The sequence below is a fragment of the Tachysurus fulvidraco genome, chromosome 7 (genome assembly GCF_022655615.1).
Source record: "Tachysurus fulvidraco isolate hzauxx_2018 chromosome 7, HZAU_PFXX_2.0, whole genome shotgun sequence".
NCBI lineage: Eukaryota > Metazoa > Chordata > Actinopteri > Siluriformes > Bagridae > Tachysurus > Tachysurus fulvidraco.
The window spans coordinates 13,702,689-13,715,974 of record NC_062524.1 but is presented as its reverse complement, the minus strand read 5'-3'; the positions used below and the strand labels follow the sequence as shown (position 1 = coordinate 13,715,974).

The following is a 13,286-nucleotide window of genomic DNA, read 5'->3' as shown; positions in this document are numbered from 1 at the left end:
AGGACATCAGCTTTATTAAAAAGATGGGTATGATTTGGGTATCATATAACTGTATAATGCAGCCTAGGGTGTGTTATTCCAGTGACACCACAGAAATCACTGCTAATGAGTACAATGTCTAATTTATAAATGAACATTCATTTTTATTTATGTCACACATTTTTATGGTTGTTACACTGTGGTTTATGGTTAGATTTAATGATGTGAAACGTCAGAGAGACAAGTTCCTGTTCTCACTCATGTTATACAGAAATAATCCACATGACCAGTCAGGTTTGAGAATTCACTCATACTGGGGTATAAAAAGCATTATTGGACTCATGGTGTAGGACATAAGTGATATCATATCCTATTCTATATTCTATACATATTTAAATCATAGTCTACTTGTTGGCTCGTAGAATTTCCATTTGATAGATTATGTAAATGTTTTTTGATGTTTTGTAAATTGTTTAGTAAATAATTTTTAAATTTCTACAATGTTTCAGAGCTTTCATTTGGACTAGCTTCATCGTAACTTGGGCACATTGCTGTCTGTGAACATCTCATCCCTGAGAAGATTGTGTGAGGTTTGTAGAAACTGAGAGGTGTGTTTTCACTAAGTTTGGGTTCATTGTGTCTCTAACTGCTGTAAGGCTAGTTTCATATTGAGATATTCATAAATTTCTCCTCAGCAGAAAATAAACAGCACAAAAAAACTATTTTAAATTCTAAGTGGTTGAATGTGGCATCAAAAGGAGAACCAGCTCCAGGCATTTAATCCAGTTAGCAAACGGTCTAAATTCAGGTCTAAATACATTGGAGCTACGACATATATCCCACTCACACAGAGCATTCAGACACACTGATTAACTAAAGATTTAACTGGGAAAGATTTATAATAATTTAAAATAATACATTTACATCTTTAGAGTAGGAGCTCAGGAGATGAGATAAATTTGGATTTTGGCTTGACAGTTAAAATCATTCAGAAGTTCTTAGTTTCTATGTTATTCTTGGTGGCTGCTAGTGTGTTACTAGGTGGTTGCTAAGGTATTGCAGATAGTTTTGTTCAACTCTTACCATTTTAATCCAGGAGATGGCTACGGTGTTGCTAAGTGGTTTCTATGATATTTTAGGTGATTACTATTGCAGTGCGGTTGGTTGCATTGGTGTCACTGGGTAGTTGCTAAAGTGTTCTAGGTTCTACTCTGTGGTTAATAGTGTGATATGTGTGTTAGCTAAGGTGGACCCAAATAATATTCCTTAGCAACCACCTAGCAAGAAACTGTGGTAACATTCTATCCAGCTGTGATTCATCCGACAACCAATGAGCACCATCTTGCAACTGCATAGCAGCCACATTGGAAAACATGGCAACACCATTTCTACTAGCAGAACCTTAGACATTACATGCAGCACTAGATGTGTTTCTGAATCATGTTTGGAAAGTTCATGTTCAGGGGTGGATCCAAAAGCAGGTTTGAGATACAGAGAGAACCCTAACCTTTACAACAGCAAACAGAAACAAACAAATAAGTAAACAAAACCTGGTATTTCAGGCACACCCCGTAAGTTAATCCTGACCTGGAGAGACAAATTTTTATTTTGTTTACATTTACATTTGTACCATTTAGCAGATGCCCTAATCCGGAGTGAGGCAAAGACGTGCTTCAGATAGAAACTATAGATAGAAGGCTCGATATAAGCTTTAGAAGTCTCTGTCAATAAATCCATCCTGACTGTGGTTCACTAGGTTAGGGACTCTGAGAACAGGGAAAAGTCTTGATACCTTCCTTGTAATCTGAGCGGTGGTGGGAGCAGTAGAGCAGTGTGAGCAGTGTTGGAGGATCAGAGGGAGTGTGGAGCAGTTGAGCTGTGGAGCAGTGGGAGCAGTGGTGCAGTGCTGGAGGATCAGGGGGATTGTGGAGCAGTGCTAGAGGACCAGAGGGATTGTGGAGCAGTTGAGTAGTGTGAGCAGTGCTGGAGGACCAGAGGGAGTGTGGAGCAGTGGAGCAGTGAGAAATGCTTCGAGGTAAGTGGGTCCTGGTCGGTTTTTTGCTTTGTAGGCAAGCATCAATGTTTTAAATATGGTACAGGACCAAGCGCAATGTTTTAAATATAGTACAGGACCAAGCACAGGATGGAGAATTTAGGAAGGTTAAAAACTAGCCTGCATTCTGTATGAGTCTAAGAGGTGGACAGCTTTCACTTCCTTATACACTGCCATGCATGAGGAATACATTACTTACTAAAACACTGTGTCATTATTGTAGGTTTATTAAGAATTGTGATGTAAATCAGGTAAAACTGGGGCTTGAACTCCCAATCTTCTGATTAGTCACTGATTCTATACAAATGTACCAAATGGAGATGTTACACTCAAGTTGTGTATGAATATACATGTAAAACACTGTATATGTGTTGAGCCAGAACTGGATTAAATGTACATGCGGTCCTGGGGTCATGTGGTGTCTGTGTGTCTGGTGTCTCTGTGTGTTTGGTGTCTCTGTGTGTCTGCTGTCTTTGTATCGAGTGTATCTGTGTGTCTGGTGTCTCTGTGTGTCTCTCTGTGTCTGGTGTCTCTCTGTGTCTAGTGTCTCTCGTCTGGTGTCTCTCGCCTGGTGTCTCTGTGTGTCTGGTGTCTCTCATCTGGGCCCGTATCCCTAAAGATTCTGAGAATCCTCTCAGAGAGCTCCTAACTTAACCTAAAAATTCCTTGCCAGGAGTTTTAGCTTAGAAGTGATTCCAGAACATTTTCAGTGAACTCTGAGCAAGGAATGGATGGAAAATCCTATCTTAGTGAGGAGGTGTGGTTGACCCCGTTGCTAGGTATGACTAATCATTTCAAAAGCCGTGATTGGTTGATCCTACAAGTTTGATGAAAATGAACTTTTGGTGATAATGAGCAAAGGATGTACCCTCAAATCAATAAACATAATTATACACTCTAATCTTATGCAGACTGTAATTGTAAATAATATTTCACATTCAAGAAAATATCTGGAAAATGAATAGTAAGCTGTAGGGGTTATAGCCTAACATTAGAATCTAAAATATGTGAAAACTTAAGCTCTTACACCCTGTTCAAATAATGATTCGTGTCTTATTTGCTCATATTAATATCCTAGCTGGCATATTTTGTACTTTCACTCCCATATGGACCCCATTGAAAACAAGATGACCTATCTCAAGGGGCTGTCCTTAATGAAGTAGAAATTACAACGTTACAACTCACTGTGGTCTTAACTAGGGTAACACGGCTCAGCTTTTATCAATGTCTGTGATTACTTTCTTCTCCGGTGTAATAGCGTTGTGGCGTCGAGTTGGTGAAGTAATTGCATCTCTAAGGAGATCCACCACAAACATGATTCCTGCACGATCCAATCTGTAGCGTCTCAATAATTCCCTGTCATCCAGTGTTTGCAGGACATCTCTCCTGCCTCCTCTGTTGGCCATTTTGTGCAGCTGCTTAGGGGAACTCCTAAGCCACTAAAAGTCCTCTTCCCTGCTCTTAGCAGATCTCACCTTAGGAGCCCTTTTAAGCGCTAGGAATCTTGAGGAATAGCTTTTATATTAACTGGGATTTTCGTGTCACTTTTAGGGGAAATTCTAAGAAAACGTCATGACTCTGAGAATTTTCTTAGAATTTGGCCGCTAGGAGCCACTTTTTGCACAAAATTTCTTTAGGGATACGGGCCCTGGTGTATCTGTGTGTCTGGTGTCTCTGTGTGTCTAGTGTATCTGTGTCTGCTGTCTCTGTGTGTCTGGTGTCACTGTGTGTCTGCATCTGGTGTCTCTGTGTGTTTGGTGTCTCTGTGTGTCTGGTGTCTCTCATCCGGTGTCTCTGTGTATCTGGTGTCTCTGTGTCTGGTGTCTCTCATCTGGTGTCTCTGTGTGTCTGGTGTCTCCCATCTGGTGTGTCTGGTGTGTCATGGGACTGGTGTCTGGTGTCTCTGTGTGTCTGGTGTGTCTGCGTGTAGTGTGTCTGTGTGTCTCTGTGTCTGGTGTGTCGTTGTGTCTGCTGTCTCTGTATCGAAGGTCTCTGTGTGTCTGGTGTCTGTGTGTCTGGTGTCTCTCATCTGATGTCTCTCTGTGTATGGTGTCTGTGTGTCATGTGTCTGGTGTGTCTGTGTGTCTCATAGATGTAGATCAGGGGTGTCAAATAATTATATTTGGCCCGCGAGATCATATCAAATGTGCATTACAGCTGGCTAGCCGCATGCTCCGCTAATACTACAAATCCCAGAATGCCTTGCCACTGAATTGACGCGTGGCAAAAGTATTGCGGGAAAGGAATAAATAAAAGATTCAACAGTCTTTGGCACCTCAACTATCTAACTTTCACATTATGTTCCTCTCACATTTGTGATTTGCTTCCACCTGCAAATTGCTTTGTGTATCATATTTAATAAACCAATACAATTTAAATGTTTAAATTAACATGTATAGTCACACCATTGTAGCAGTGTTGCATGCAGTAGGCTATAAGGTAAGGTAATATATATGTGTGTGTGTATATTTATATATATATATATATATATATATATATATATATATATATATATATACATACACACACACACACACCATTGTAGCAGTGTTGCATGCAGTAGGCTATAAGGTAAGTAGTGATTGTTCATTTGAAGTTTACTCAAGTGGAAGAATGTAACTAATAAACTTACACCTACTAGCACATGCATTATATTAAAAAGTAGATTATCTTAATATCAAAACCTTAAATTTTCTCTGGACTTAATGATAAATACATGTCTGACCTTTGGAATGAACCAAAAAACCTAGAAATCGTATTCATGACGATTTATGGTGATTTTATTTCTTTACCTACATTGATGCTAATGCATTAACAAGAGGGGGTCCCCCGTACCAAGATGGCGACTCAATTGACGCATTCGTTCCAATGTACTGCCGTATACATGGCGACATCTAAGGTATAGATAACGAACAGCAAGCGCCCCTCATTCTGTTGACAGTCGTTAACACCCATGCTACAGTCACATCTTCTCTCATCATCACTCTAAATCACCCTCCACAAAAATGTTCAAACAAAAGATGGACAATAGGAGCTTTCAAGGCAGGTGGGAGGCAGATTATCTGTTCACGAATATAAAGGACAGACCTGTTTGTCTTGTGTGCTAACGGAGCTAACGTGTCTGTAACGAAAGAGTATAACATAAGAAGACGACACTATGAAACGAAACATTATGAGAAGTATAAGGACCTGGACGTAAAGCAGAAGCTCCAGAAGGCGGAGGAGATGAAAAAAAAAATCTGGTTTCCCGGCAGACTATGTTCATGAAAACAAAATCAAAAAGTGAAGCTGCTGTAAAGGCTGTAAAGCTTTATTGTGGCAGCAGAGTGCAAAATCTGCCCGGCCCTTTAATGAGGGAGAGTTTGTCAAAAAGTGTATGGTCAAAGTTTGCGACATCGTGTGCCCATATAAAGGCAAGAATCAATGTGATCAATGTGCAGAGTAAATCAGAATGTAGAAAACTGAGTTTGAATATATGTTTTCTTTATGCACTTTTTCTACTCCAAGGCATCAACTGTTAATAGTCGAAAAGTTGGATTTCATTGGATGAAATTATTATTTTTGGTTGTTTTGTTGTTGGTTTTGAAAAAGATCCACTTCAAAAAGAAACTTAAAATGATACAATGAGAGACATAATTTATTTAAATAAGAAATGAACACCACTGATGTGTCTTTTATTTCAAATTTAATTTCTTATGTGTTTGTAATATCAAGCTCTGGTTGTTCCAAATCCTGTGTTCAAGTAAAACTAAAGTTTGTTTCCATATGGAAAAGGTTGAACATTACATATCAGTTGCAGTTAATTTTTCAATAAATATTTAGTTTGGCCCGTGACTTTATCTGTTTTATATTTTGGCCCACTGTGAATTTGAGTTTAGCACCCCTGATGTAGATGATTATATAGACTTACTAGGTTCATGTATGCAGTCACTCACATGAGGACTTCAGGGGGCAGCACGGAGAGACATGTAACGCTCAGCTGGGCTTTAAACGAAGAAGACGTGCTGTTCAATCGGTTTATCGCTATCGAGGCGAGCGAATCAGCGAGCTGGTTGTTGCCATATCCGCCTTTTCCTTTGCGGGTGTGTTTATGTAGCTTTTAGACGATGTTTTATTCCGCCGTCGCACTGTGTTTTAACTGTAACTCTACATACAGACTGTAGGAGTTTGTGCTGCTGGATTTTAGCACGTTTTGTGTTGTTACACTGCGATATTTAAGGAACCGATTTTACGTGGATTTTCACACAAAGACTTGGCAACCTGGACGTGTTAAAGTGAGCGTTTGTGTTCAAGAGCGCGCGTGCGTGTGTAAGTTTGTTGTTACTCAGTACTTTGTGTACAGATTGTTGTGTAGAAAATGTTCATGATGTGACATTAAACAGCCGGAGGTGTTGTTTACAGACGGGAACACACGCTGAACACGGGCTAGCTTAGACAGGCTAACGGCTAACAGGCTAACATGCTAACAGCTAACAGCTAGCTACAGAAACAGCGTTAGTTCTAACGGACGTGTCACAGAGCACGAGCTCATTATAGGCTGAAACCATTCACATGAAGTTAATGTAGCTTCAGGAGACAGAGTTCATGTTTAAATACAAGTGATTTAATGTGAAACCAACAACATTCAGGTGAAAAAAGTACAAATGATTCAAGGGGAGGAAAAAACACTACACACCTTTTACTGATGGGTCATGTGACCTTAGTGAGAAGGAACCAATCAAATTCAAGCTCGTGCTCAAACTTAAATTACCTGTAAACACGTGGTGAAACGTGTGAAGCATGGTGGTGGGAGCACGACACTGAGTGATACTGAATAGCTTCAGTACCAGTCTGTATGGCACCTTCAGGCGTCTCAGACAGATACATTTCACCTCCCAGCAGCGAAAACGACTCGAGACACAGATACGGAGTCAACGAAGGGATGACTTCAGAAGATGATGATCTCGGCTCGGAGCTAGGATCTGAACCCTGTGTAAAATCTGAGGAGTGTTCTGATGTGTGTACAGCAGATCCCCTCACTGTAGGAGCTTTATACAGGGAATAAAAGTGTAGAGTGTTGAGTACTGTATTAGTCCAGGGGTGTGTATACTAATGCAACCAGATTACTGTACAGGTGTGTCAACCTTTTATGTCCACTGTATACAAGGGCACGTCTTGGGTAAAGGTTTGTGATCTGTGCTGCGTTTTATTCACGGCAGGGATCACAGCAAATAAGTTGTTTTTTATTCTCTGATGTGCAGGTATGAAACGGCTGGAGAAACAAAACTAGGCCTCTTGATGTCACTGTAGTTCCTACATCCTCCACTGTATGCCTGAATATCGACAGCTGCCCTCCTCAAGGGTAATTAACCACCCGATGATACCTTTAACACACAATATTCCATCAGAAGCAGTTGATCCTTGTCGTGTGTCTGTCCTTCAGTTAATCGTCTGTGTAACTGAAGGCTTTTTTCTTGTGGATGTGGATCAGAGATATTAACTGTGAAACCCTTTGATCTCAGATTCTTACTAGCTCCTGTCATTGATGGCAGCTGTTACAAAGGTGATAGAAAGCATCGTAATCCTCGACGATGACGATGTGGAAGAACCTTCATCATCGTCATCTTCTTCCACATACCCTCGGACGTCAAAGCTCCCGCAGCCGCCACCCACACACATCCCCGAGTCTCCTTTCGCTTCTGCCAGGAAGGAGATCCATGTGCTGAAACTGGAGAACGAGAAGCTCTTTGGCGAGGTGTGTGTGTGTGTAACATAATATAGATGTTAAATACTGTATATACATGGCTAAGGTTGGCTAAGTTAATATTAAATCAAATCTTTTGGAATGGATTTGTTCCTGGACCACGGAGCTTTGCAGGACCTTAAATTCGAGACTTTATTTTCAGCTGGTGGTCTTCTCTGATGATCTAAAAAAAAAATAATTATCCACATGGTGAAGTGAATTGGATAAATTCATATCGATTCCTCAAATTCTGGATGGTGAATTATAAGTTTGTTGGAGCATTGCACATTTTCAACATTCTGTCCTCTTTTTCTTTCTAATCCTCCCTCTCATGAAAGTGTCTCTCTTTATTCTCGCTCAGTTTGTGGGTCACTGTGTCGAACACACGCGAGAGCACCCGCAGGTCTTGGACTTCCTGAGGACAAAATATTCCAAGTCCTCGCCTGACTTCCTATTGTCTGTGGAGTTCCGGAACGCCGTGGGTCGCTGTCTGACCCGAGCCCAGAACCAGCCTACCAAAACCTTTGTTTACATCAACGAGCTCTGTACCATACTGAAACAACACTCATCCAAACGGAGGGTCACTATTCAGTCACACAACACCAAAAAGCAGGAGAAAACCAAGAGCCGAGACCAGGAAGGAAATCCGAGTGCAGAGGTGAAAGATGACGCTGCCTCCAGGCAGACAGAAGTCGGGGAAGAGGAAAGAAAAAGTAAACGAGCCTCCAGGAGACAGGTAGAGGTTCATCTGCAGTCCCAGGCTCTGCGTGTGTGTGTGTGTGTCATTTTGATGCTTCTGATTTGAGAGAGCCTTGAAAATCTGTCTCTCTCTCTCTCTCTCACTCTCTCTCTGTCTCACAGATAGCATACCTGGAGAACTTGCTGAAGGTTCACAGTGATGAAATCAAACGGCTGCAGGAGAGAGATCTGAGTTTGGATGATCTGGAGAAGGAAGACTCGAGCTACATCCAGGAGCATAAACTCAAACGCAGAGTAAGTCTCAGGATCCTCTGGAGAAATTCTCATGTGGCCATAAAGCTGGTCCTTTATTTATATATATATATATAATATACTGTATATTGTGTGTGTATGTGTGTGTATATATATATATTTGTACTGTCACAACGCTGTCACTGTGTGGTTATTAAATCTATAAATATTAAACTATTGATCTACGTTGTATAAAATATATGACCACATGAACAAGATTTATTCTCTCTTTCCAGCCGAAAAAAACACTCAGCTTTGTGGTGCACTTTATTTTATTCAGTTTAAATCTAACCTGCAGATTAACTTCCAGTCAGAAAAAACAGCACTCTGTCTAATTGTGCCGTGACAGGCACTAACCAGAACACTAACCAGTTCACTTCATTTTTCATCCCGTAAAATCGGGTTCCCTTCAGTTTGAGCTCATGATGGAGGAATAAGATCCGTCTGTACAATGCACATCAGTTCTAATTAAAGAACTGGAGCTAGTGATTTGTCCACAAAGGCTTGATGTATTCTGTCTCCCCTTTTACCTCTGACTCTGTCAGCTGTCACGTTGTACACATTATTCAGTGAGTGAATGTAAGAGAAAAGAAACCTTTTGCATCACCGATCTCTGATCAGTTTATTATCCAGTGTTAGGAGCAGAGTTGAGGTGAAATTGTCTACACATTTACGTTGCATAAAAACTGTTCTTCCGTTACTGTAACCTCCTGCTGTAACTGAATTGCGGTTTCAGTTAATGAAGATCTACGATAAACTGTGTGAGCTGAAGAACTGTAGCACTCTCACGGGCAGAGTCATCGAGCAGAGGATTCGCTACAGTGGCACTCGATACCCAGAGCTCAACAAGAAGGTATCTACAGACCCTACAGTATGTTGCTGTTTTGTTCTCCGTACACTGAAGTAGTCTGAGTCAGTGTATAGAAAAGTCTGTGGGTGATCCATTATTTTATGTAACACACATGATGATAAAATGCCCAAATGTTCCACAGATGTTTCGCCAACCTGCAGGGAGTCCAAAGCTTGTCTGTCTGTAGTAAAGCCTACATCTCTCCTATCTCTGGCTTTGCCACGTTTTTCCTCTCACTTGCTTTAGATTGAGCGATTCCTAAACAACCCCGAGGTCCAGCAGAACCCTCCGGATTACAGGGACATCTTGCAGGTGGTGAAACGCGCCAACGAGCGCCACAAGCTGATGCTGAGCCGTAAGCAGGAGGCGCAGATTGCGCAGGATGCGTTCCGTGAGACGGGCAGCAGGCTGCAGGAGAGGCGCCACCTGGACATGGTCTACAACTTTGGCTCTCACCTGACTGATGCCTACAAACCCAGTAATCTATCATTGAGTTCATGTTTGATGCACAGTGAAACATACTTTTACTGGTTTTGTGTTTTACTCACAACTGTGCTGTTCCTGTTTGTTCTAGCCGCAGATCCTGCCCTCACCAATCACATGTTAGCCCAGAAGCTGCGCTCCAACAGAGAGGTGGCTCTCGGCTCCCTAGAGGAGGTCATCAACAAATACGCCCACATACAAGACGACACAGAGGAGGAGGAGAGGAGAAAACGTCTGGGGAAGGAGAAACAGAAAAAGGAGGTGAAAAGGGTTATCAATGGGATGGGAACAAGTGACCAGTTTCCAGGCTGGGCTTCTACTGTACACTAAAATAGCAGAAATACACCGAAAAGCATGAAGAAAGATCTGAGAGAAGAACCAAACTTTTACTTCTTTCACATTTTTAACTTCCCTGTAAATGGCTCGGCTGGACGAGACAAGATCTGATAGTTTGTGTTCTCCCTAAATAAAGCACTAACCCCGTTCTCTTTGGTACACAGAGCGAGCAGCAGGAGGCTGTGAAAACTGAGAACGGTGAGAGGAGTGGGGAGGAACATGAAAATGACCAGGAGGCAGAAGAGGATGAAGCAGAAGAAGAAGAAGAGGAGGAGGATGAGGAGGAGGATGAAGACGATGATTCTTCAGATCCTGATATTGAGGAGGAGATCCAGGCCAGTGCAGCACAAGTCAGACCAGGTGGGACAGTTTAGGGACAAAAAGTTGAGCCCTTTAATTAACATGTAGTCCTTACAGCACAGAAACCTGTCATTGTTTTGGGCCACACCTGAAGGTGTAGGTGTCGCTATACACAGCTCTGTTCCTGAGGCACTACAGCTCCACAGCTGCTACCTTTAATTTATTACAGCAGAATAAACCTACTTATTAATTTATGAACTATTTCAGATGAGGAAGACAATGAGGAAGAGGAGGAGGAGGAGCATCTGAGTATGATTGATGACATTGTGCAGCCCAGCAGTGAGGGCTCGTGTCTATCAGTTAAATCACCTGGCTGTGGAGATGCAGGAGAAAGTGCTGATGAGGTCCCACAGTCGGACAGCATGACACATGGCAGCACTACTACAGAAAAACATCCTAGTGACAGTTCCTCCTTGTCGTCAGTGAGCCACAGTAATTCAGGTGTCCTGAAACCTCCATCTGGAGATAACGAGCTTCTCGTTTCTAACAGCTGCTCCATAGCCGACTCCAACATCAGCCAAACCACGGAGATTCCCGAGATTCCTGATGACTGCATCAGCACCATATCCATTCTGCCTGAGGTCACTAATGAGACGTGTAACAACAAGAGGAAACGGGAATGTAAGGAGAACCACGTCGTCCAGAATGGCAACATCAGACGGAGCGAAATGAGGTACAGACTCCAGAGAAAAAGAAAAGCACTCACTTGGTAGCATTGGCTCTAAAGACATAAATTGAGTGAAAAAAATAAAACGGAGGTGAAGCCTTGAGTATTTCAAGGGAAAATACACACTTCTGTGGATGTACCATGTAGTGTAACGAAACTTAGTGTTTATGTTGTGTTTAGTGACCGTGACGTCTCTCCAGATGTGAAAGTGACCTGTAGCCCTGTGCTGGTGGACTCCACCCGGGCAGACACACCCACTCAGGATCTGGTCAGCAGCACTCGCTCTACACCACCTCCTAAAAAGCACAAGGTATGTGTGAGTGAGAGGCGTGTGCACGCGTGTGAGAGAGAGGGCGCGTGTAAGAGGGCACCCTCTCTCACGCGCGTGCGTGCCCTTTCTCTCTCGCGCGTGCATGTGAGAGAGAGGGGGCGAGCATGTGAGAGAGAGGGGGCGAGCATGTGAGAGAGAGGGCGAGCATGTGAGAGAGAGGGGGCGAGCATGTGAGAGAGAGGGGGCGAGCATGTGAGAGAGAGGGGGCGAGCATGTGAGAGAGAGGGGGCGAGCATGTGAGAGAGAGGGCGAGCATGTGAGAGAGAGAGGGCGAGCATGTGAGAGAGAGGGGGCGAGCATGTGAGAGAGAGGGGGCGAGCATGTGAGAGAGAGGGGGCGAGCATGTGAGAGAGAGGGGGCGAGCATGTGAGAGAGAGGGCGAGCATGTGAGAGAGAGGGGGCGAGCATGTGAGAGAGAGGGGGCGAGCATGTGAGAGAGAGGGGGCGAGCATGTGAGAGAGGGGGCGAGCATGTGAGAGAGGGGGCGAGCATGTGAGAGAGAGGGCGAGCATGTGAGAGAGAGGGGGCGAGCATGTGAGAGAGAGGGGGCGAGCATGTGAGAGAGAGGGCGAGCATGTGAGAGAGAGGGCGAGCATGTGAGAGAGAGGGGGCGAGCATGTGAGAGAGAGGGGGCGAGCATGTGAGAGAGGGTTCGTGTGCGTGTGTGTGAGAGATTATGCGCAAATGTATATTACATGTATTTTCAGTTCCTGTTGTTCTTATCTCTGATAGTTGTGAAAGTAAGATGTGACTAAATAAATTTGTTCCATTTGGCAGGTGAATGTTGCCACCCAGTGTGACCCAGATGAGGTGATCATTCTCTCTGATTCAGACTGAACTGACTGCACTGCTGTGGAAATTTCTCTTTTCCATAAACCTCATTGCTTCAAATCTACAGGTGCTCATCCACGTTCTGGTCCACATCCACTTCTGTGTGTCAGATGGCATTTTGAAGTGAAAAATCAGGCTGACTAAAAAACTCTTTTGTATTACGTCATATTGTTGCTACACAGTTACCTTTTAAACGAACACCGCTAGCTGCACTGGCCGTCTGGCTCAGCTATACAATTTCAGGGTATCTTAATGGTTTTTTTTCCATTGTAATGTTCTATAGTATTTGAATATTCATTTTTTGAAATATGATAAAAGTTTGGTCTTTATACCTGTGTAATTAAAGTTAATTAAACAACAAAGGCCTAATTTATTTTTCTGTTGAGTTCCCTTACAAACTCAATAAAAACCTATTTTTGTGTACATTTAGTAGGGTGTTTTTTAAAATACAACACACAGGCACTTCATGAGCATCACAACCTGCTATGAAAATGATCAGCAGGTCAGTCACGTGTCTACCATCAAAAGTAACCTGTGATTATGTATGGGGAAAATGATGTACAGTATTGTTCAAAATAATATCAGTACAATGTGACTAACCAGAATAATCCAGGTTTTTAGTATATTTTTATTGCTACATGGCAAACAAGTTACCAGTAGATTCTCCAGAAAACAAACAAGACC

At 42.7% G+C, this 13,286-nt stretch overlaps 2 protein-coding genes across 6 annotated transcripts in view; one reads left to right on the top strand and one right to left on the bottom strand.

The window, feature by feature from the left end:
- Positions 1-5,325, bottom strand: part of rxrba (retinoid x receptor, beta a) — a 22,699-nt gene extending 17,374 nt beyond the window's left edge. For both annotated transcript variants that reach the window (XM_027163621.2, XM_027163622.2), the window contains exon 1: positions 5,222-5,325. In XM_027163621.2, coding sequence (XP_027019422.1) covers positions 5,222-5,297 — 76 coding nt within the window. In that variant the 5' untranslated portion in view covers positions 5,298-5,325. The remainder of the gene's footprint in view (positions 1-5,221) is intronic.
- Positions 5,326-5,990: 665 nt separating this feature from the next.
- On the top strand, positions 5,991-13,025 carry daxx (death-domain associated protein). Of its 4 annotated transcripts, none has more exons than XM_027163618.2 (12): positions 5,991-6,114; positions 7,273-7,373; positions 7,534-7,766; positions 8,116-8,490; positions 8,616-8,747; positions 9,481-9,597; positions 9,841-10,072; positions 10,169-10,338; positions 10,578-10,773; positions 10,981-11,446; positions 11,621-11,750; positions 12,549-13,025. In XM_027163618.2, exons 3-12 carry the CDS (start codon positions 7,557-7,559, stop codon positions 12,606-12,608), a joined length of 2,088 nt encoding a protein of 695 aa, XP_027019419.2. In that variant the 5' UTR covers positions 5,991-6,114; positions 7,273-7,373; positions 7,534-7,556; the 3' UTR covers positions 12,609-13,025. The 4 variants fall into 4 exon arrangements, 3 of the variants coding, with proteins under 3 accessions (XP_027019419.2, XP_027019417.2, XP_027019420.2); XR_003443160.2 differs by having other exon boundaries at positions 6,042-6,340; positions 11,641-11,750; XM_027163616.2 differs by having other exon boundaries at positions 6,044-6,340.
- The last annotated feature ends 261 nt before the right edge of the window (positions 13,026-13,286 follow it).

Bases quoted from the DNA above. Each gene is read 5' to 3' on its own strand.
- daxx (XM_027163618.2), top strand. From the start codon at position 7,557: ATGGCAGCTGTTACAAAGGTGATAGAAAGCATCGTAATCCTCGACGAT. The intron at 7,767-8,115 runs GTGTGTGTGTGT...ATTCTCGCTCAG, and splicing joins ACGAGAAGCTCTTTGGCGAG to TTTGTGGGTCACTGTGTCGA. The intron at 9,598-9,840 runs GTATCTACAGAC...CACTTGCTTTAG, and splicing joins ACCCAGAGCTCAACAAGAAG to ATTGAGCGATTCCTAAACAA.